This window comes from Eptesicus fuscus, chromosome 9, assembly GCF_027574615.1.
Source record: "Eptesicus fuscus isolate TK198812 chromosome 9, DD_ASM_mEF_20220401, whole genome shotgun sequence".
Taxonomy (NCBI): domain Eukaryota; kingdom Metazoa; phylum Chordata; class Mammalia; order Chiroptera; family Vespertilionidae; genus Eptesicus; species Eptesicus fuscus.
This window is the reverse complement of record NC_072481.1, coordinates 14,635,337-14,659,352: the sequence shown is the minus strand read 5'-3', so window position 1 is coordinate 14,659,352 and position 24,016 is coordinate 14,635,337. Positions and strand designations below refer to the sequence as shown.

Below are 24,016 nucleotides of genomic sequence, written 5' to 3'. Positions count from 1 at the left end.
GCCTGGCGGAGGCACAGAAGAGGACATAACCCATAGACATGGGCGGAAGACTGCTGTGACAAAGAAGTCGGGACAAGCATAATTCAGTTCAGAAACCAATGAGCTTTCTCCCCAGAATTATTTTAGAAATAAATAATTCACATTTATAAGTTTCTGAATTCTCTAATGATGAAAAATTAATACTGCCCTGGAAAAGGGTGATGGTTGCACATGTACTTCTGATAAGATAATGGACATCCCATAAAATCTAAACCACTGGCCACTCTGCTTTCTCAGGGGTCACTCAGTATAATTCAGCCTAAAAACCAACCTCTGAGGCTTTTCCTGTTACATAAAATAAGTTTTCCGCAAAATATAGACCAGAAGCTGCTAGCCTCCATCGGCGGACGTCACCTGTATAATAAATCAGCAGTAAAAATGACTACAAATAACTTGCACCTAAAATATGCAAGGACAACATGTAACCCACAACTTTCTTGGGGGTTCAAGAAGAGCACCCTGTAGCTGGGCAAGAGGCTCATTGAACTCGTGGAAGGAGAAGAGTGGAAAAGGCTTACAGGACGGTCGGCTACAAGGAGTAATGGACGAGGATGGCAGCTGAGGGACCTTTCTGGAACTCCTCTCTGTTCCCCACCTCAAGGCAGAGAAGGAGAGGTTTAATAATTTCACTGAGGAACAAATTATGGAAACAATTTTGCTGTACTTCTTTGCCTTGGACTAAAAAAGCCTGGGGCCCCCACCGACTCCTGCGCGTTAAGAGGCACAATTTCATTGTGGAGAAGAAGCCGTGTAGCAGTGAAATGACCTCTGGCATCCTCAGGCAAGAGGTTTTTCACACCCTCTGTCTCTCTGTGGATCTGAGAGAAAATTCCGTCTCTCCAGCACCCAGAGGCTGCCGGTCCTCCTAGCATCACTGCTGACTAAACAGCCAAAGGGACAGATTTCCTGGCCAGAAAAAAGCACATACTTATAGGCATGAATTACAAAACGTGACTTTGATCATCTGGGCACTTGTAAAAGTTCTAGAACGAAGCCCAGAAGTGCTAGAGGGGAGCAGAGCACACACAAATTTCAAATCCTTCCATAACCTTTGGCCTATAGCATTTATATTGCCTTCAACACCATAAAGAAGCATAAAAATGAAAAGGAGACATGTGTACTACTATTTGTAATAATTTAAACAATAAAATAAAATAAAATGTAAATAAAAATTGGAAAAAAAGAATTAAAAATAATAAAATACTGCCTATTCAATATTGATTTTTTGTTTTTTTTTAAATTTTATTTTATTGTTTAAAGTATTACAAATAGTAGTACACATATCTCCTTTTTTTCCCCATTGACCTTCTCCCAGCCTTCCCTACCCCCTGGCACATGCTGATTTTTTTCTGTTTTAATAGTTACCATGTTTATAAGTATACTAGTGGCCTGGTGCACGGATTCGTGCACATTAAAAGGAAATTACTTAGAAGGAATATTTTAATATCACTATTCACCCTTTCTCTATAATAGAAGTGTCAGAGATGAAAGAAAATTAGTAAAATGTATATGAAAATATATAAATTGATTAATAAACAAGATATAACAACAAAGATTATATAACAACAAAGATGATATAAAAACAACAAAAACATGATATAAAAACATTGATAAAAACAATGATTGATAAATTTATTCTAATATCTCCCTGTGTACCACATTAAGAGTAAAAACCCTTTGAGAGTGCTTGACTTATTTCCCTTGTGATGAAGTATTTACAACTTTAACTTTAATGTCACACGCTCTTCGAACTCGAGAGAAAGCAACATATAACCGACTATGTCTGAAAACGAGTTCAGGTAGGAATCTTCCTACTCTGTCTAGAGTTTGTCCTTGTGATTTATTAATAGTCATCGCAAATGCTGGCATCGCAGGAAACTGTCTTCAAATTAATTTAAATGGGAGGCCAGTGTCAGACAGGGACAATAAATTCTTAGAATCAGAACAACCTCTCCTTTCACAGAACCTGTTAATATTTCAGCTTCGATTATTATGCACAAACTTTTGATAATAAACCTAGTACCCTTACAAAGACCCCATTTACTATTAAGATTTCTTAGTAGCATGATGATTGCACCTACTTTCAATTTTAATTTATGACATGGCATTCCCGAAGAAGTAATACTATTAAGAAATTCGATGGGAAAATTTTCCTTTTCGGCATCATCTGTTGAATCGATGGAATCATCACTCAAATAAGTGTGAAAATCTCCATCGAGTATATCCAAAATTTCTTCATTTAATTTATGAACGTGCTCATTTTTTGGACAAAGAATCACACATTTAGACATATTTTTAATATTATCTATAGATATACTATATCCAAAGGTAGCTTCAATAATAGACCGTTACAAATCATCTCACAGGGGATTTCAATAATATCCATTCCTAAATGGAAACTACTATCAAATTTGCCTTCTCCAAGTTTTACTAGCCATTCACTATAAGCAGAATCCTCTGATCTCATATTTGTTTTAAGAGACAACTGTCTGAAACATCCCCAAACACTACAGTACTTTAAACTCATTTGTACTATGGCTGATCGCATAGCAGCTGGTCTTCAGATACACTCTGTTGACGACACTGGCTTCTTTCAGCTTCAGAATGTCAACAAAAACAACAAAATTCACTATCGACAATGACAGATCGAAATACATGCATGTGATTGGTGCCAGCGAGAGCTTTACATGTATCGCATGTGCAAGTCAATGTTTATTTTTAGATTGCTAGTGCGCATCACATGTACTGGCCGGTTGGTTGGACAGACGGTCAGTCACTTAGCCTTTTATATATATAGATAGATACTCTGCCTTATTGGAACATAAATTCTTAAAGGACTATCATCCCCTCCGCACCCAGACCTGAAATATTCCCTATACCATCTACAAGCAGGTGGTCAAACCAATGATAAATCATTTTTTAAAATATATTTTATTGATTTTTTACAGAGAGGAAGGGAGAGGGATAGAGAGTGAGAAACATCGATGAGAGAGAAACAGCTGCCCCCTGCACAACCTCTACTGGGGATGTGCCCGCAACCAAGGTACATGCCCTTGACTGGAATCGAACCTGGGACCCTTCAGTCCGCAGGCCAACGCTCTATCCACTGAGCCAAACCAGTCAGGGCGATAAATCATTTTTGACAGGAACAAACTACAGATTAGTATGAGGGTGGGGATGAAAATATTCCTAATTGAAGTATTGGTTACATGAGCAGATACTGTCAAAAGGCACCAAATTGCATACTTAAGATGCGTACATCTCATTGTAAGTGAGTTTTGCCAAATTACTTTTTAAAAAAGTATAAGGGAAAACAAGAGAAGGTATGGGGTGAGGTGGCCACCCTGGCTGCAAAGACAGAGGGAGCAGCCGGGCCTCAGCACTGCTGTGCAGCCTGTGGAGGGAGCCCAGAGCCCCACACGTGGCAACCACGGATCCGGCTGGGAGCACGGGAAGGTGGCTTTGATCAGCTACTGTTGTCCATCTTCAGTTAGGACAAACACACTGCTAGTAGTAACTGCTATAGGATAACAATTGCTAGTAGTAATTCTGGTTACAAAAACGTCTCCCCTTTCCCCTCTGACTGCTGGCAGAGCAGATGTGTGCACAATGCAGAAGTCATTTTCAAGCAGTTTGGTGGCCAACTGCCAGCCTCAAAACACCTCACCAGCCCAGCCTGCCACTTAAGGAGGGGAATGAGCTCTGCAACCGCAGCTACCACCAGATTACATTAACAGCTGATCAGGCAGCAGACAGCGTGTCTACCAGCAGAGTCCCTACAGAGCCAGTCTCTCTGTCCCCGTCTCGGTCTCTCCCCCTCCCTCCCTCTCTGATACAAAGGAACTGCCCTCAGTCAATGACACTCAAGCCCTGCAGCCCACCTGCAGCCCACGGGTCAGCAAGAACACCGGCCATTCGGTATTCTGGGGCTATCACTGGGAGAGCACAATCTTCCAACCATGACCGTGAGGACTAATGAGATGCCAGATCGAGACAGTCCCCCACCAGAAGCAAGGCTCCCCCCCGCCCCCCGCTCCCTTTTAGCTTAAAGGTTTTGGTTGTTTACTGAAAAGAGCAGAGAAGATAGATGACAAAGCCCCTGGAGGAAAGTGCAGGTGGAACAGAACTGGGGAGAGAGCAAACAAGAGAATTGTGCCTCTTGCTCAAGGTGCCCTCTCGCTGAGCTGGTTGGTGGGCATCTCGAAGAGGCAGTCAGATTCCAGGTGGACAAAATTCCCTCATCCAGACTCAAGATGGCCCACCAAACACAGGCGTGCAAACTCATCCAGGCACTTGGACTCAAACATACAGGTTTTTAAAAACATATATATTTTTATTGGTTTCAAAGAGAAAGGGACAGGGAGAGAGAGATAGAAACATCAATGATGAGAAAGAATCATGGATTGGCTGCCTCCTGCACGCACCCTACTGGGGATTGAGCCTGCAACCTTGACCAGAATCGAACTTGGGGCTCTTGAGTCCACAGGCCGACACTATCCACTGAACCAAACTGGCTAGGGCTCAAACATACAGGTTTGATCTAAGGTGAGAAAAAACACACATGTGGTTTCTTCCTCTGAAAACCATGTACAGGAAAAGGAAACAGTTTCAGTTCCCAGCACTCAGATTTCCATTGTCAAAGTCAGTACCATCTATCCATGCCGGCTGCCCAGAGGTCTAGGTGTCCCCTCTCCAGGATGACTACCTGAATCTTCACTTTCTCCTTCTTGTTCTCCTTGTCCATGAGTAGGAAAGATTAGGGAAGTCCCTCTTTCCTAATCTTGAACTTCACGTTCAGCCTCAGGATGGTGCGTGCCAGCTGGTAGATGCTCCATGGCCCAGACAATGTGGCCAATGTGGTGGTCCTTCCCGTGACGCTGGGGACAGAGCACTCACACTGAGGAACATGCTAAACCCTCCTCCACACCTGAGAGAGGATGTGAGAGGACACCACCCGTTCTCGAGAACGGGAAGCTCTCTGCTCTTTGGCCATTAGCATGGACAAAACACTCCTTTCTGCATCCAGTAACAGAATGTTCACGTCTTTGTTCTGAAACCACCAAGGAAAGACCTCAGGAGCAAACCACAACCTGGACAGGTAACTTCAGGAAGGTCTTATGGCTTCTACCAGCCACTTACTTTCTCAAGTCACAGAACTCTGGAGCTAGGCTGTGTGAGTCTGACTCCTGGCTCTATTATATAGCAGCGTGACCTTGGGCAAGCTGTACCTACAGTTTCTTGACCTGCTGATGCGGGTAGTAAAAGTACCCAGTTCATTGGGTTACTGTCGAGGACAGAAAGAGTGAATACTTAAAGCTCTTAGAACAGTAAGCTGGGAGTGCTAATACTATTATGAACAGATATAGGGTAGAGCTGCGGCAATCGTCCACTTGCTATTTGTGGTAACAAAAATAGGCGCTCTTCTGCATGGCGTGGCCTCCCAGGCAGGAGGTGGGCGCACAGGGATGACGCCACATGAACTAGACAGCAGGTACTATGGGGGCTGCCGCAGAAAGTTAGAATCTGCCCTTCCTGGTCGTCCGTTAGTAATTCGGAGGCATCCCACTGCTGGAGCAGTCAGGTGGGAGACGTGCCCTCCCAGGAGACTCGCACCCAGTGGGTGATACTGTGCACCCCAGATTAATGAGATCAGGGTCTATCTTCTCAGGACTCCAGAATTTGACCTATGAACCCTGGCCCTTGAAAGCTTCTCTGTTATGACACTGTGACACTCTCTATGAACTTGGGACTTGAATTGAGGGAGAAGATAGCAGGGATTTTTTGGTAGTAGTTATATTCAAATTCTACACATTGAAAGAATATAGTTTTCACTTCAGTGGCTTTTAAACTTATTAATTTTGCTTTTTTTGTTTGCTATTTAGTATTATTACTTTTTAATTTTTAAATTTATTTTAGAGAGAGAGAAAGGAGAGGGAGAGGAACAACTATGTGAGAAACATCAGTTGGTTGCCTCCCATATGCACCCCGACTAGGGATTAAATTTGAAACGTGTACCCTGACCAGGAATTGAACCAGTGACCTTTTGGTGCATGAAACAACTCAACCAACTGAGCCACACCGGCCAGGGCTTGTTTGCTATTTATTAAAATCAACTGTTTGCTGGTTGAGCATCACCCTATGAACCAGGAGGTCACGGTTTGATTCCCAGTCAGGGCTCATGCCCGGGTTGTGGGCTCGATCCCCAGTGTGGGGTGTGCAAGAAGCAGCCAATCAATGACTCTCTCATCATTGATATTCCTATCTCTCTCTCCCTCTCCCTTCCTCTCTGAAATAAAAATATATTTTAAAAAAAAATAAAATCAACTGTTTGATGAGGGCATTGAAAATGCTTTGCTCTTCATGCATTCATGGTGCCAAGCTGGCAAAGGAGAATGATAAGCCACCTAAGGCAAATGGAAATGGCTGATAGGAAGTTTTTAATTAAAGCGCACAGGAAAATGTGGAGCAGCAAGACAGAATTCTCCACTGAGGTCAGGTATGCACAAAGATCAAAACATGTTTGCTTCTTGGTCTTGCCCATGTGCTCAGTGATTGGCAGTAACCTGAAGATTCCATTTCTTTAGTCTCCATGCAGATCTGTCTTGTTGGATTCTTTCTCACTGTTCATCCATTCACTCATTCATGCAGGTCCGGCACTATCCCAGGTGCCGAGAAACAAATGCGGATTGTGTGATGCATTCCAGGGTAGAAGTTTGTCTTCTTTCTGGCAGTGGTTCCTTCATGAACATTAGAGGATGAAGGTGATTTTTTAAGTTAGGGACCCACCTTTTCAAAGACATGTAGATTTGAGTGAATGCCAGAAACAACCTTAGAAAGGAACTTAAATGTATTATTATTATTATTTTTAAATTCTTGTGTGCTTTTATGTTTTTGGTTAACCCTCACCCGAGTATATTTTTCCATTGACTTTTAGAGGAGTGGAAGGAATGGGGAGACAGAGAAACATCAATGTGAGAGAGACCCATCGATTGGTTGTCTCCTGCACACGCCCTGACCAGGGCCTGGATCGAGTGTGTAACTGAGGTGTGTGTCCATGACTGGAACTGAACCCGGGACCCTTCAGTTCGCGGGATGACACTCTATCCACTGAGCCAAACCAGTTAGGGCTAAATATACTATTTGTTCTTTTAAGAAGAATAAGGCATAATTCCTCTTCCTGAACATTCAGTCCCCAAGCCTTTACTGGTGGGTGAGGCCAAGTAAGGGAGGTGTGTCCATGCTGATGGGAAGTGGAGAGTTGCAGTGGCCCGGAGCAGCCCATGCTGGGTAAGGAAGGGGTCATCTGGCCTGGGGTACAGGCGGGGTAAGGAGGGTGTCCACATGCTAGATCATACGGTAGTTCTTTGCTTAAATTCTTTTTAAAAAATATTTTAAACATGTTTTTATTGATTTTTAGGGAGGAAGGGAGAGAGAGGAAGAGAAAGAGAGAAACATCAATGAGAGAATCATCGATTGGTTGCCTCTTGTACTCAACCTGGCCGGGGATCAACCCCCCAATCTGGGTATGTGCCCTGACTGGGAATTGAACCAGCAACCTTTTGGAGCACAGGACGATGCTTAACCAACTGAGCCAACCAGCCAGGGTGATGCTTACATTTTTTAAGAAACTGCCACACTGTTCTCCACAGCAGCTGCACCATTTTACATTCCCACCAGCAATGCACAAGGGTTCCAATTTCTCCACATCCTTGTCAACACTTTTCTGTTTTTATCATAGCCATCCTAATGGGTGTGAAGTGGTATCTCATTGTGATTCTGACTTGTATTTCCCTAATTATTAGTGATGTTGAACATATTTTCATGTACTTATTGGTGACTTATGTATCTTCTTTGGAGAAATGTCTATTTAAGTCCTTTGCCCATTATTCAGTTGGGTTATTTTTGTTGTTGTTGAGTTTTAGGAGCTCTTTCATATACTCTGGATATTAATCCCTTATCAGACATATGATTTTAAAGTATTTTCTCTCATTTTGTAGGTTGCCTTTTCACTCTGTTAATAGTCACCTCTGATGCACACATTTTTATTTTTATACTAGAGGACTGGTGCACGAAAATTCATGCACTCGGGGAGGGGGGTGTCCCTCAGCCCAGACTGCACCCTTTCGCAGTCTGGGACCCCGAGAGGTCCTAAGCACTGTCTCGGAGGCGGGAGAGGCTCCTGCCACCACTGCTGTGCTCGCCAGCCGTGAGCCTGGCTTCTGGCTGAATGGCACTCCCCTGTGGGAGCGCACTGACCACCAGGGGGCAGCTCCTGCCTTGAGCATCTGCCCCCTGGTGGTCAGTGAATGTCATAGCAACTGGTGGTTCCACTATTCAGTCGATTTGCATATTAGGGTTTTATTATATAGGACTAGCAGCCCGTTTGCACGAAGATTCGTGCAATAGACCTTCATTCACCTGGTTGCCTGCACCAGTTTTCTGCCGGCACCGGGGACCCAGGCCTTGGCTGTGGCCACCGCCTTCTGCCTTCTTTCAGGGTCGGGGCTTGGCCCTGGGCGGCGGCCTTGGCTCTGCTGCACCCCAGCCTCCCTGCTACAGATCTTAGGAGCCGACCCCCTGGTCGTTGCCTGCGATCTGTGCAGGCTCCCCGCTGGTGCCCAAGGCCGGGAAAGCCTCCGCCCGAGGCTTTCCCGGCCTTGGGCTCGGCCGCACCCAGCGTCCCTGCTACGGATCGTAGGAGCCGACCCCCTGGTCGTTGCCTGCGATCCGTGCAGGCTCCCCGCTGGTGCCCAAGGCCGGGAAAGCCTCCGCCACACCCCAACGTCCCTGCAACGGTTTCCTGGTGGGCGTGGCTTGTGGGTGTAGCAAAGGTACGGTCAATTTGCATATTACTCTATTATTAGGTAGGATTTTTAGAGAGGGAGAGGGATAGATAGAAACATTGATTAGAGAAAAACATCATCAGCCAGCTGACTCCTACATGCATCCCAGTGGGGTCTGAGCCTGACACCTGGGCATGTGCCCTGACTGGGAATCAAACCAGTGACCTCTTGGTTCATGGGTCGACACTCAACCCCTGAGCCACACCAGCCAGGTGTGATGCACACATTTTTAAAAAATTTATCCTTATTGTTGAAAGTATTACAGATGATGATGCACACATTTTTTATTGTGATGGAGTCCTATTTATTTTTTCTATTGTTGCCTGAGCTTTTGGTGTCATATCCAAGAAATTATGCCAAATTCAATGTCAATAAGCTCTTCCCCTATGCTTCTTCTAAGAATTTTACCTCTTACATTTAGGTCTTTGATCCGTTTTGAATTAATTTTTGTATATAGTACAAGGTAAGGGTCCAACTTTATTCTTGCATGTAGATATCTAGTTTTCCCAGCACCACTTGTTGAAAAGATTGCTCTTTTCCTATTGAATGGTCTTGGCAATATCATTAAAAAGCATTTGTCCATATAAGGCAAGGGTTCATTTATTGGGACTCTTCTAGTCTATTCTATTCGTCAATTTATCTGTCTTTTTTTCTTTTTTTATCCTCACCCGAGAATATTTTTTCCATTGATTTTCAGAGAGAAAAAAGGGGAGAGGGAGAGAGAGAGAAACATCGATATGATTGGTTGCCTCCTACATGCACCCTGACCAGGGCCAGGGATCGAACCTGCAACCCAGGGATGTGCCCTTGACCAGAATGTAACCCAAAACCCTTTGGTGGGCAGGCCAATGCTCTAACCACTGAGCCATGCAGTCCAGGGCAATGTGTCTGTATTAACGCCACATTGGCTTATTTTTTATTTTTTGTTAAGATATAATTGACATATAAGTACCATCCTGTTTTGACCTCTGTAGCTTTGCACTAAGTTCTGAAATCAGGACGTGTGAGTCCTTCAACTTTGTTCTTTTTCTAGATTGTTTTGGCAAGTTGGGGTCTCTTGAGATTCCATATGAATTTTAGGGTGAGTTATTCTATTTCTGTAAGAAATGTCATTGGAATTTTGTTAAGAATTGCATTGAATTTGTAGATTGCTTTTGGTGGTACTGATAGCTGAACAATATTAAATCTTCCAGCTCATGGACATAGTATGGTTTTCCATTTATTTATAGCCAGAATAGCACTACAAATACAATTAAACAAGTATTTACTGAAATCTTATTACACTCGAGGCACTATTAAAAATACAGTTCACTAAACAGAAACATTCTTCCTCTAAATCCCTTTTTCAATTCCCAAATTTAAAACACATAACTTTCTCAAAGAAGGATTTACTTCTTCTGGATTGAAGGTTGTGTCAGAAAACACACAATTGATTTAGTCTAAAAACCAGAGAATCAGTGTATTCAGTTAACTTCCAAAGACCATTTATTTTTCTTAAATAACACTCTCCTTTAAATGGAAGGTGAAGAACCAAATGCTTGATAGAAAGATTTATATTGTACATACACCCCAACCATCATCATGAGAAAACAACTCAGAAATATAGCCAGAGGGGAAAAATATTTTAGAATATAATAGAAGTAATCCTGTTATTTGCAGATTTTTAATATTTCCTACAACTTTTGTTATATACTATGTTATTACAGTTCTGGTAATCTATAATAATAAAAGCTTAATATGCAAATCGACCGAACGGCCGAACAGCGGAATGACCGTCTGGATGATGCCGCGGCTGCACGGGCCGAGGCAGCCACCAGGGCTGCAAAGGCCTACTCTTGCATGAATTCCGTGCATCGGGCCTCTAGTATTATTATACTTAAAATCCTTTTTTTCTTGAAATATTAATGTTTATTGCATGTAACATTTAAAATTGGTTTTCTTGAGATATTAAGGGGTGTATTGCATGTAACATTATATTTAAGATTGTCTTTCTTGAAATGTTAAAAATAAAATAAAAGTAAGTGAGTGACAGGAGATACATATCCTATCTAATAATAGAGTAATATGCAAATTAACTGTCCCTCCGTGACAAAATGGCGGCCCCCATAGCCACAAGATGGCGGCGCCCAGTCCCCTCAGCTCCACTGCTGGAGTGTCCGGCCTGTCCGCAGAAGCAGCGAGGCTGGATCGGCCTCCGGAGGGGTTTTTGATCCGCCCCCAGACACGGCAGTCAGAGCCCGGACAGCAGGGCACGGAGGCTTCCTTAGCGCGGCAGCAGGGAAGCCCCAGGCCCTGCAAACAGAGCCCGGACAGCAGGGCACGGAGGCTTCTGTGGCAGCGGGGAAACCCCAAGCCCAGCAAACAGAGCCCGGACAGCAGGGCATGGAGGTTTCTGTGGCAGCGGGGAAGCCCCAGGCCCTGCAAACAGAGCCCGGACAGCAGGGCTTGGAGGCTTCTGTGGCAGCGGGGAAGCCCCAGGCCCAGCAAACAGAGCCCGGACAGCAGGGCATGGAGGCTTCCTTAGCACGGCAGCGGGGAAGCCCCAGGCCCCACAGACAGAGCCAGGACAGCAGGGCATGGGGGCTTCCTTAGTGTGTCCATGTCCTCAAAGCCCCCAGGCCTGGCAGACAGAGCACACTGCAGGGCATTGGGGCTTCCTTTGCATGGCGCATGGCGGAGGCAGGCAGAGAGTGGAGAGCAGGGCATGGGGGCTTCATCTCCATGGCTGCAGCGAAACCTCCAGGCCCACAGAGAGTAGAGAACCACGGGGAGTGGGCCTAAGCCATCAGTAGGACATCCCCTGAGAGCTCCTGGATTGTAGAGGGTGCAGGCTGGGCTGAGGGACCCCCGTGCACGAGTTTCATGCACCGGGCCTCTAGTCCTATATAATAAAAGGCCAATATGCAAATCGACCGAACAGCAGAACGACCAGTTGCTATGACACGCACTGACCACCAGGAGGCAAACACTCAATGCAGGAGCTGCCCCTTGGTGGTCAGTGAGCTCCCACAGGGAGAGCATCACTCAGCCAGAAGCCGGGCTCATGGCTGGTGAGTGCAGTGGCAGTGCTAAGGACCCCCGAGGGGTCCCGGACTGCGAGAGGGCACAGGCCAGGCTGAGGGACCCCACTGGTGTACAATCGGGGCCAGGGAGGGTCGCGGGAGGTTGGCCAGCCAGGGAGGGACCGTGGTAGGGCTCCAGGGCATGTCTGGCCCGTCTCACTCAGTCCCGATTGGCTGGACCCCAGCAGCAAGCTAACCTACTGGTTGGAACATCTATCCCTGGTGGTCAGTGCATGTCATAGCGACCGGTCGACTGTCTGCCCCCTGGTGGTCAGTGCACATCATAGCGAGCGGTTGAGTGGCCTTAGCATATCATTAGCATATTATACTTGGATTGAATGGCTGACCGGACAACCAGACACTTAGCATATTAGGCTTTTATTATATATGATTATATAGGATTTACTATGACTAAGAAGTGTATATTACCAGAAATCCACTGAACTGCTATTAGAATTTCTGCTGATACGATTTCCAATAAACATTTAGGTTAGATACAGAGAAGGGCAAAATAGGTTTATAGTTTTGAGTACACAAAACACAAGAGTTTATTCTTGTGTTATTATTTATTAATTATTGTATTATTTATTTGTATTATAATTGTAAACCTATTTTTGCCCACCCCTGTATAGTTTTTTGTTTTTTTTTTAATGAAAAACCAGTAAGAATTCACTGCTTTGGCAAGTTAAAAAATTTTATAGACTACAGTTAAAAAAAAATTGGAACTGATAATATCATAAAGTTTCTGGAATGAATTCTTATGAATGAATGAATATATATATATATATTTACAAAGAGTTTATTTGACCCCAAATTCAAAATTGCCCAAGTAGCAAAATCTAAAGTGCTCCAGATGAATATATTTTTAAGATAAACTAGTAGCATATGTGCTTCTCACAACAAATAAATAAGGTTAATGTAATTATATAAAAATTTAGAGCTCTTAGGAAGTATGAGAAAATTAGGATCAGATTATTTCTAAATGTCTATATTATGACTGAATATGGCAAAGAAAAGAGCATTTGTAAATGAAAACAAACCCAAAAGGTAAAAAATTGGTGGCTGTATTCCGCTCCCTTGTTCCACTTTTGGGTCTTGAGCATCTCCAGGCAGGTTTACTGCTCCAGCATCCTCTCTGCTCCCCGGCTCCCCGCTGCAGGCTCTCCTTCCTCCACTCTGCCGCACAGGCTGCCAGGGGATCTTCCTAAAGTGTAACTCTGATCATCACTCCTTTGCTCAGAAGGTTCTTTACCACAGAAGGGCCAGCTCCTGAGCTTTGCAGGATGCCCCATACTCACTTTCCTGCCCGATTTATCTTTTTTTTAAAGAAAATAAATTTTCACCTGGCCAGTGTGGCTCAATGGTTGAGCATCAACCCATGAACCACGAGGTCATGGTTCGCTTCCCCGTCAGGGCACATGTGGGCTCAATCCCCAAAATGAGGTGTGCAGGAGGTAGCCGATCAATGATTATCTCTCATCACTGATGTTTCTCTCTCTCTCCCTTCTCTCTTCCTCTCCGAAATCAATAAACTATATATTTAAAATAAATAAATAATTTCTTTTTAAAAATTTTTATTGATTAATTTTAGAGAGAGAGAAGAGTTGTATTTGTTGTTCCACTTATTTATGCATTCATTGGTTGATTCTTGTATGCGCTCTGAACATGGATCAAACCTGCAACCTTGGCGTATCGGGACAATGCTCTAACCAACTGAGCTACCCAGCCAGAGCCCTGGCCAGACTTCTCTTGCCTTTGGCTACATCTCACCTATGCACTAGCCACACGGAACTGCTTACTACTCGCTGAAGTGGTTGGTCCACACTCTTCGTGAATCAGCTCTTTGGCTCATTTTCGTCCCTCTGGTCAGAATTCCTTTTCCTTTCCTCACTAACTTCCTACCCAACTCTCACAGCTCTACCCCAACGTATTCTCCCCAGAAGAACTTTTATTCCAACTGGTTGTAATCCTCTCACCAAGGTACTTTCAAGTGTCTCTAAAGGCACTGGTATTCCATCTTACATCAAACGACTTCTCTCCACTGCAGGACTGTAAACTGTCTCAGGCAGAAGCGGTTTAAGCTCCTGCTCTGTGCCCTGAAGCGACTGGCACGGTGCTATACCCAGGGGAGGCACTCAGTATGTACCGAGCCAAACTACATGGAGTTCTGCTCCAAGGAAGTCACTGGGAGGAAAATACTTTGAGTCACAGACAAAACTGAGAGGTCTGCTGATAGCACTGTGAGAGTGAGTCTCAAAACAGGCAAATTTTGTAGCAATGGGAGAAATATTTTCCTTTGGCAGGACTAAGACCTATAGGCTTCTGTGAGGTCATGACAGAAAAAATAAACACACAAAACCTCTCTCTTTCCAAGTAAATAATAAATGAACTAAAGGAGAGCAACCTTTAAAAAATTACCATTTTGCCCAAGTCAAACTGTAGAAAGTAAAACAAGAAGTATTAACAATTCTATTACAATGAAATCACAAGTAGTCCTAATTATTCAATTAGCACCAGAAAAGGACTTTTGTGAATTTACTCCCAATTAACAGGAAGCCACACTAAAAATCAGTAGCTTTTTCTTAACTACAGGCTCCAAAAGTGAGTGAATGAATGAATAAATGCACTTAATAAGACCTGATTCACTATAAACCAGTGGTTCCCAAAATATTTGTAGGGAAGAAAATATTTCCCCTCTGTTGCAGTCTGACACTTATAAAATTACTATAAATAAAATGAAAAGAAAAAGAAAAAAAATACTATAAAAATGCTGCTGCAAATGGGTAAAGGTTGATGCATCTTTTCCGTACGTGTCATGGACCAATCACAGACTCTGCAAACGGGCAGCCATCTGCTCTGTTCCCACCAACCCACATACATTCACCACACTGCCAGTGCAGGGAAAGGCAGGACGCGTGCCTACCTTCTGCTCTTGCACCTCAAACACTGCTTCATGGACACTGCAGGCGAAGAGAGAGGTGGGCAGATCACTTAGGTCCATCATCTCTTCCAAGTCATCTTCATTTTCACCAAAAACCATCTCTTCTTCCTCCTCCTGGTCACTGCTACAGAGACCTGACTGGCTATCATTCCAAGATTTCATAGTGTCCCTCAGCATTTTCCCCTAAAAGCAGGTCTTCTCTGTTGTTAAAGTTCTAAGATGTCTACCAGGCATCTACTGTCAGAAAAAGAAAACAACAGAGGTAAGATTTTGAGCAAACAATGTTCCAATCAATCCTCAAGACAGCAATTCATCCAGGGAAACAATTTTATTCACTAAAGATAAATCAGCATTTAAATCAGCTCATTACAGTCTTCACAAATGAATTCTATAGACACGAACTTGATTTGCTTAGCATATTTTGTGTAATATAGTTCACTGGCAATGATATAATACCAAAAAGAAAAAACGGCAAAAAGTTTTCTAGTGAAATCGAGGGGGGAAAAAGATAACAGAAAATGAGATAACATCAATATGTATGCTAGTTTGCAAGCCGCAGGAAGGAAAATGTGAACCAGAACTGCCTTCACATATTTGTTGTGGGTTTTAGGTCTACAACATGGAAACTGCACAGCAGAATAAAACCCACACTGATTCACTCACCATCTGCAGCCTGAAATGTGGTCAGCGAGGAGCTGATGTTACCTCTGTTAACCAATTTGGTGTTTTTGGATATACTCTCAAAGAATCAAGTCACAGAACTGCAAGTTCTATACAAAGTCAGTCCTTGTTAATATTAGAAATATTCACAGTAGGTAACATCTGTCATAGACAACAATCAAAACGATGTCCTTTTCTGAACATTTAAAAAATCAAGAATTTTAAACCCAAAGCATGGAGCTCACCGAGTCCCTTTGCTGAACAGTGGAAGAGAGCCTGTCCTGTTTATGTGCATGTCCCTCTGCTCCAGTGAACTGCACCCCACACCCACCAAGCAGAGTGCCTTAACCACAACACATCTGAAGATGCTGAAACAGAATTCAAGAAATATCAAGCACAGGAGAGTTAAGTGATCATGATTACTACTACCTCAATAATACTCAATTTATTTTTCTTCTTATTTCAAAGAACATAAGGCCGCAAATATATGGCTTATATAGAGCACACTACAGGATGTTAATCCTAATATATAAAGAGCCAGGGGCCGTCATGACCAAAACAACTGACAGACGACCAAACACAGGCTGCGTGGGGCGACAAGGCTGGCAGGGGGGGCAGTTGGGGGCACCCAGGCTGGCAAGAGGGGCAGTTGGGGGCGACCAGGCCAGCAGGGGGGGCAGTAAGGGGAGACCAGGGCAGTGGGGGGGAGGCTGTTAGGGGCAACCAGGCTGGCAGGGGAGGGCAGTTGGGGGCGACCAGGTTGGCAGGGGGGGCAGTAAGGGGCGATCAGGCTGGCGGGGGGGGGGGGCAGTTAGGGGCAACCAGGCCAGCAGAGGGCCAGTTGGGGGCGACCAGGACGACGGGGGGGGGGGGCAATAAGGGGCGACCAGGTCGGCAGGGGGGGCAGTAAGGGGCGATCAGGCTGGCGGGGGGGCAGTTAGGGGCAACCAGGTCAGCAGAGGGGGCAGTTGGGGGCGACCAGGACAATGGGGGGGGGCAATAAGGGGCGACCAGGTCGGCGGGGGGGGGCAGTTGGGGGTGACCAGGCAAGCAGGCAGGTGAGCAGTTAGGAGCCAGCAGTCCTGGATTGTGAGAGGGATGTCTGACTGCCGGTTTAGGCCCGATCCTCAGCTTAAACCGGTAGTCGGACATCCCCTGAGGGGTCCTGGATTGGAGAGGGTGCAGGCTGGGCTGAGGGGACAACCCCCCCCCCCCCGCCCCGTTCATGAATTGCATGCACCGGGCCTCTAGTTATAGGATTAAAACAGTGGTTTTGTTGTTATTCTACAACATCAATCAGAAAAAACTAATTTTTAAAAGTAAAATCTTTACTCTCTTGAATAAACATTTTCTGAATGTCTACTGTGTGCAGGGATTACTAGGGACGGTAGGTAAATAGACCTGGTTCCTATCCTCAAGGGGCTCTCGCAAAGCAAGAATGTCTTCTCAACAACACGGACCACTCCTGAAGGATCGTGTTCCTTTAACCTTTTGCACTCGGATGTCAAGTGTGACTCGACACGGTTAGCATCGGTAGCAGCTCTTTTTATACTCTTTGAGTGTATCAATAATTTGAAATATAAAAAAATCCAAATAAATAAGTTTGTATGAAAAGAAACTCCAGTTTTTTATTCTACTGCCGCACTTTGTAAAATCTGGGGTATTTAAAAAATTAAATCCCGAGTAGAATAAAGGAATCGAGAAAAAAGCAAGCGAGTGCAAAGGGTTAACTGGTTCCCATACTTTCGATTTCTCTTTCTCCATCTGTCCCTTTTCCTCAGCAAATACACCTGTTCAAGATTCCCGTCCCCACCCAACCTGCATTAAAGAAAACCCTTTCAGAGTTTATCTTCCCGTCCGTCAGTTACCTCAGTCTTTCCTTCTGATTTCCTAACAACTTCCTGGAAAGAGGAAGTCTTTGCTGCGTTCACTTCCTCAACTCCAGCCCCTCCTGACTTCAGTGTGGCTGGATTTCTGTCAGACCTTTCGGCTGAAACCGCCCCCACGTGGACAGCAATGGTTTCCTCGGGGTTGGAACCTAACTTCAGGCCTCAGCCCACCTCTGCAGCATGAGACCCTGCCGCCCACCCAGGCACTCTGACACCTCCCTGGGCCCTGCCCTCTGGGTCCCCGTCCTTCCTGCCTCTCCTTCCTCCCAGCTGCCTTGATCACTGGCTCCTTCCTCCACTCACCCTTTACAACTTCGCTCTCTGAGGTTTCCTCCCATCCTCCTCCTTTTCTTCCTCCACCAGCGTTGTCTGAGCCATACCCAAGCGTTTCACCACCTCACCACCAGAGCTTCTCAACTTTGTTTCTTGCCTCTTTTGTTTCATTCTTAAGCCAGGAAGGGTGTCACCAAAGTTGAGGGGGAAGCAAGGGCAGAATCTTGGGCAATGAAAGGGATGGGGAGTTTGGAAAAAGTACACGACCCCACGAGACTGTGATCTGCCCCGAGGTGTTGCCTGCCTCAGCACCCCGCTCTGTGTGATTTACACATCCAGACTCAACCTCCCTCCCCTGAGTTCTAGAGACTTCTATTTTTAGCTTTCTATTGAATAATTCTACTTGGGTAGCCTACAGGTACTACAATTGTTTTAAATGTATTCATTTAATTAGATTACTGTGCTGGAAATCTCCAATCTGGAAAGGAACCTGATGAGGGGGAAATGGTATCTAATGGTGGTTTTTCATTGTAATCTTTTCTTCAAGACTACGTTGTCAGGCGGAGTTCCTGGCTCTCATAGCACTTGGTTTATTTTTCTGTTATGTACTTATCTTCTGACTATTTGTTTACAACTCACCCCTAGCTACCAGACCATGACTGCCTTTGAGTCCAGTCCCTGGCACAGCGTCCAGCTTCCATAGATGCTGAATAAGGATTGCTGAATGAAAGCAGACAGCACTGTGTTTACACCACAGACAGGGCAGCACAGACAAAGGAAAACATAATTCTGCGTGAGATCAGAGACAGCTTCCCATAGGAGGTTATGGTGAGACTGAAAGGATGAACACCATTTCAGCAGGGAAAGAATCGGAGTGCCTTCCACGCAAAGCCGTTCAAGGGCAAACAAAGGTCAGTGTGCGCAGACATCAAGTCATCTTGTGTGGCCAGAGTGTACCTGCTTGGTGGAGATGGCAGGAGACAAAGTGAGAAAGGTAGGTAGGAGCCAGGAACCCGTGAAAACAAGGCTAGAGAGTTTTGACGTTAAGACCCCGTCAGTATCAGCATGCCACTGAAGGTGTTTACGCAGGGAGATGATACAACCAACCCAATTCAACTTTCAGTATCGGTAAAGGTAGACCGTCTTTGTATCTTAGTTCTTAGAGGCACTAATGTTTTGAATCTCCCCCTACCTCCAACGTATTAAAAAGAGGTGAGAAAAATACTGTGCCCATTTTTTTTTTAGAGGTTGGAGAGTTGGGGAGCTCTGAATGGCTAGATTTTGAAATCTGAGAAAGTCAAGTTATTTCTGATAAGATTTTTTGTTTGTTTCAAAGTCCTTCCTCTAACCCCTTAAAAAAAAAAAAATCAGAGCACAGGAAACAATGCTTCACCTGATTAAAAAAATTTTTCTTAGAATGTTACACCTTCATTTCCTGTTTTCTACCTGTGTTTTTGGGTAACTTTTTTGGAGGGACTATAATTTCAAACAGAAAAGTTTTAGGAATAGTACAAGGGCCCTAGCAGGTTTGGCTCAGTGGATAGAGTGTCAGCCTGCAGACTGAAGGGTCCCGGGTTTGATTCCCGTCTAGGGCACATGCTCAGGTTGTGGGCTCGATCCCCAGTGTGTGGTGTGCAACAGGCAACCAATCAATGATTCTCTCTCATCATGGATGTTTTCATCTCTCGCTCCCTTCCTCTCTGAAATCAATAAAAATATATTTAAAAAAAATAATAGTACAAGGAATTCCTGTATGCTCTTTACCCAGAGTTACCATTACTTATATTTCTGCCTATTTTAAAAATCAGTCTCTATCTTTATATATATACTTCCCCCTGAATCATTGAGTAAGATGTGTGCCCCCCCCTTACTCCCCATTACTTCAATGTGTAAGAATATAATTTTCTAACTTAACCCACACTACAATGGTCAAAACTAGGAAACTTAACATTGATATAATACTATGATCTAAATCAGAGTCTATATTCAAATCTTCTCAGTTATCCCAATGTCCTTTACAGCTATTTTCTCTTCAATATTTTTAGATTGTTAAATTATTTGACTTTTGTTCCGAGATAGCTCAATAATCTTTATAGTCTTGTCATATTTTCTTCACTTACACATTACTGCATATTTGATACAGTTTAAAAGGATGGACTGATGAAATATGACAGTGGCTATAAACAAGTTTGAACAGTCTTTAAGTCTATCCCATCAGACTAGTATCAGGCTCCACAGTCAGACTTTTCTAGATTTAAACTCTGGCTCCCCTATGTTTGCTTTGCTTCCCTTTTGGTTTCCTTGACTATAAAATCCTATCCTATATGATAAAAGTGTAGTATGCAAATTGTCCCCTCGACCAGGAGTTCGTCTGGGAGTTCGACCAGGGGGCGGGGCCAGCTGGGGAAGGGAGGGAGTACCCGGCTGGCAGCCAGAAGCCGCTAGGGACCCTACTAGTGCACGAATTTTGTGCAACGGGCCTCTAGTCCTATCTAATAAAAGAGTAATATGCAAATTGACTGTCACACCAAGACACAAAATGGCCACCCCCATATGGTCAAAGATGGCTGCCCTCATGTGGACACAAGATGGCCACCACAAGATGGCCTGCAGGGGAGGACAGTTGGAGGGGACCCAGGCCTGCAGGGGAGGGCAGTTGGGGGGGACCAGGCCAGCAGGGAAGGGCAGTTGGGGGGGACCAGGCCTGCAGGGGAGGGCAGTTGGGAGCCAGCAGTCCTGGATTGTGAGAGGGATGTCCAACTGCCCGTTTAGGCCCGATCCCAGTGGCGCTGGGGCTAACTCTGCCCCAACGCCAACTATGACAAGACTCAGCTGTCCCTCAGTTTACTAACCCAGTGGGGATCGGGCCTAAATGGGCAGTCGGACATCCCTCAAGGGGTCCCAGATTGGAGAGGGTGCAGGCTGGGCTGAGGGACAAACCCCCCCCCATGCACGAATTTCATGCACCAGGCCGCTAGTGGGAATAATAATAGTCCTTGGCTATTAAAAGACTTAAATGAAAGAATATATGCTAAATGCTCAGAATAATGCTTTGCATATATAGTTAATGCTAAATAATGACTTTTATATAGGCACAATCTATGTCAATGCATTGTTGGGTGGAAAGGACCCCAAAGGACCACAGGGGTACTTGATATTAAAAGAATAAAATGAGAAAAATACATACCCAAATGATCTAATTCCAAGCTACAAAAGTAAAACTAACACTTTGTATAATTTTAAGAAAACTGTTCAAGCACACACCTATCAATAAAACCAGTTCTGGAGCAACCACTGGCAGTAGTAATATGGCTCCAGTATGAAAACGTTTAAAGATTTAAAATCAGAGAATTGGCTGAAAAAGGCCTCCCAAAATCTCATGTTGTAATTCAGTACATACAGTATTAGAGACATTACCAGTCAGATGATGGCTCCCTTGCTCAAGGCAAGCCATGGGATTTTCTTAGCTATAGCTTAAGTCAACATTGTCAACCATTTCATAATTTCTGACATTATAAATGCAGTTAGATTTCATTTATTTATTTTTAAAATAAGTTTTTATTTATTTTAGAGAGAGGGATAGAGAAACAGAAACATGGATGAGAAACATCAATTGGCTGCCTCCCATACATCCCTTACCGGGGATTGAGCCTGTAACCTGGGCATGTGCTTGACCGTGAATCAAACAGCGACCTCCTGGTTCAGGGGTCAATGCTCAACCACTGAGCCACCCTGGCCGGGCTGTTAGATTGTAATAGAAAGAGATATGATCAAAGCCAGCCAAGAGACCTGACAATCCTAGCACACATGGAAAAAAAATCATTTTATAAGGTAACTCAGCTGGTACTTTGAAAGTAGCTTGGTTTTATTAAGGCAAAGAAAAAAAAATTACAAAAGGATACCGGTTCTATGCTGTTATTACTGGAGTTGTTGCTAACTCTGCCCCAACACCAACTCTGACAAGACTCAGCTGTCCCTCCGTTTACTAACCCAGGAGACTGCTGCCTGGCTCAACAGGAGGGGAGGAGCTTCTGCAAGCACAGTGCAGCACCATCTCCGGTGCCACTGCAGCTGAGGCTGGCTTCCGGCAAACTGTTCCTTCATGGGAACATCAAATGAGTGGAAAACTCCAAGTAGCATGACCATCTGCTCCGCTGCAACAGGCCTTGTGACAAAAGTAATCCATCAAGGCAAAATGTCAAGCACATGGATTTGGCTTTGCATTTTAAGTTCTGACCAGAAAAGATAAATTCCTCCTCCTCCAGGATTAAAAAACACATTTCCTTTTTTAAAAAAACATGGAACGTGTCACGAATTTGTGTGTCATCTTTGCACAGGGGCCATGCTAATCCTCTCTGTATCGTTCCAGTTTTAGGATATGTGCTGCCGAAGCGAGCACCAAATTTCCTTTTGAAAAAAGAATACGCTTCTCAACGAAGTGAACATGAAACTACTTCAGTCGGGCGAGGTGCACGGACTCTTTCTGACGTGTTCAGAGTGCTACTGACCCACTCTGGAAGCGAGCGAGTACTCCATCTCCAGCTCTCCAGTGCCCTGCTAAGGCACCTTTGGAAAAGTCACTGGGCTTTTTGCTGTTTGTCCTCTCACCTATAGCATAAGGAAAAGATTCACAGGGGCTGTTGAACTACTAAATTCCTTTTTAAAATGCCTGAAATATAAATTTAGACTAAATTTCCTTTAAAGAAATGCCTTCAGGACTGCCAATGTGGGGGTTCTGAATGGCTATCATACAAGCCTGTATTTTCTGTTCTGTTCTCATTCATCATTTACAGGAAGGATTTTATTTTTTTAAATTCATTTTTATTTTTTTTATTTTTTAACATATTTTTATTGATTTCAGAGAGAGGGAGAGGGATAGGAACATCAATGATGAGAATCATTGATTGGCTGCCTCCTGTACGCCCCCTACTGGGGATCGAGCCAGCCACCTGGGTATGTGCCCTTGACCGGAATCAAAATTGGGACCCTTCAGTCCACAGGCCAATGCTCTAACCACTGAGCCAAACCAGCTAGGGCTATTGGTAGAATTTTACTACATTTTTATAGCTGTGGTGAAAAGAAAATTGGTGCAACTGTAGAGTAAAATAGGTGAAAAGTCAATTTTTTGTATTTTGTACATTTCAATAACCTATGCCCTCTTTTCATAGATAATGTAGAATTGGTCCTATTATAATCATTGAGATTCAGTGCCTCATGAGGAATAGTATTTGTTAGTTTGAGAGAGAAAACAGAAACAACACAAATCAACTGTCAGAACATATGGAAGTAATAGATTTTAAAGAATAATTGAAGTAGAGATATAAAAGACATACTATTTGTTCTGCTGTATATATAATTCATTTTCCCTCACTATAACTTCTACATTCTAAGAGAAAAATGGAGATCCATTATCTGACCTTCAATTTCTGTGTGTTTTTTTTTTGGGGGGGGGGGGTTAAATAATAAGTGATATTGAACTTTAGAGCTTCCATTATTTCACAGGCTTAATGGACTTCCAAATCATACTATTTTTCATGATGTTTGGCTTAAGTCTTTCAACCAAAAAATCCTCCAGCACCGTGCAAAATTTGTTCTCATTTGTAACCCTTAACACCCACAAGTCTAAAAGCTTTACAAATATTATCATTCAACTAGAGGCCCATTGCACGAAAATTCATGCAAGGGTAGGCTTTCCTTCCCCCAGCTGCCGGCACCAGCTTCCCTCTGGCACCCGGGACCCAGGCTTCCCTGCTCCGGCCGCTGGCAGGCACCTTGGACCTGGGCTGGCTTCCCTCTGGCCCTGGCTTTGTCAGGAAGGACGTCTGGAATGATGTCCAGTCTAATTAGCATATTACCCTTTTATTATTAGAGATAGTGGGAAAACTCTTGTTTTCACTAAAAGTACTGAAATCTCTCCCCAAGCTAAGACAGAAAAGGTTTGCCAACCCAGTAAAATGTAAAAAAAAAAAAAAGGGGGGGGGGGCGCGGGGAGGACTATTAGTTTTCAGGCCTTTCATTGTCTTCCTGCTCCCCATGATAAAATCCCCACCAAAAGGGACAGATTGGCATGATGCACCAACATCTTTATCCTCAGTCTCAATATTGTGTCTTTATAATTTAATACACAGAACCAGAGCTAATGAAATAACCTTCACGTGATATCATCAAAAATCATATATAATCACAGCTACAGATATGTCAGTGGCTTCTCTTACCAAATGCAGATTTCTGGGGAAAGTGAGAATGGATGTAGTGTGACCAGGACAGGTGATTTTTCTGTGAGGGGGAGCGAGTAGTTCTGGCTTTGAG

General features: G+C 44.1%; 1 protein-coding gene and 1 non-coding gene across 5 annotated transcripts in view; both read right to left on the bottom strand.

The window, feature by feature from the left end:
• Nucleotides 1–24,016, bottom strand: part of RCAN3 (RCAN family member 3) — a 40,214-nt gene that overhangs the window by 15,268 nt on the left and 930 nt on the right. For all 4 annotated transcript variants that reach the window (XM_054721010.1, XM_054721011.1, XM_054721013.1 and 1 more), the window contains exon 2: nt 14,868–15,122. In XM_054721010.1, coding sequence (XP_054576985.1) covers nt 14,868–15,062 — 195 coding nt within the window. In that variant the 5' untranslated portion in view covers nt 15,063–15,122. The remainder of the gene's footprint in view (nt 1–14,867; nt 15,123–24,016) is intronic.
• Nucleotides 22,000–22,106, bottom strand: LOC114233968 (U6 spliceosomal RNA). Its single transcript, XR_003620172.2, has one exon. It is a non-coding gene; the product is annotated as a U6 spliceosomal RNA (small nuclear RNA).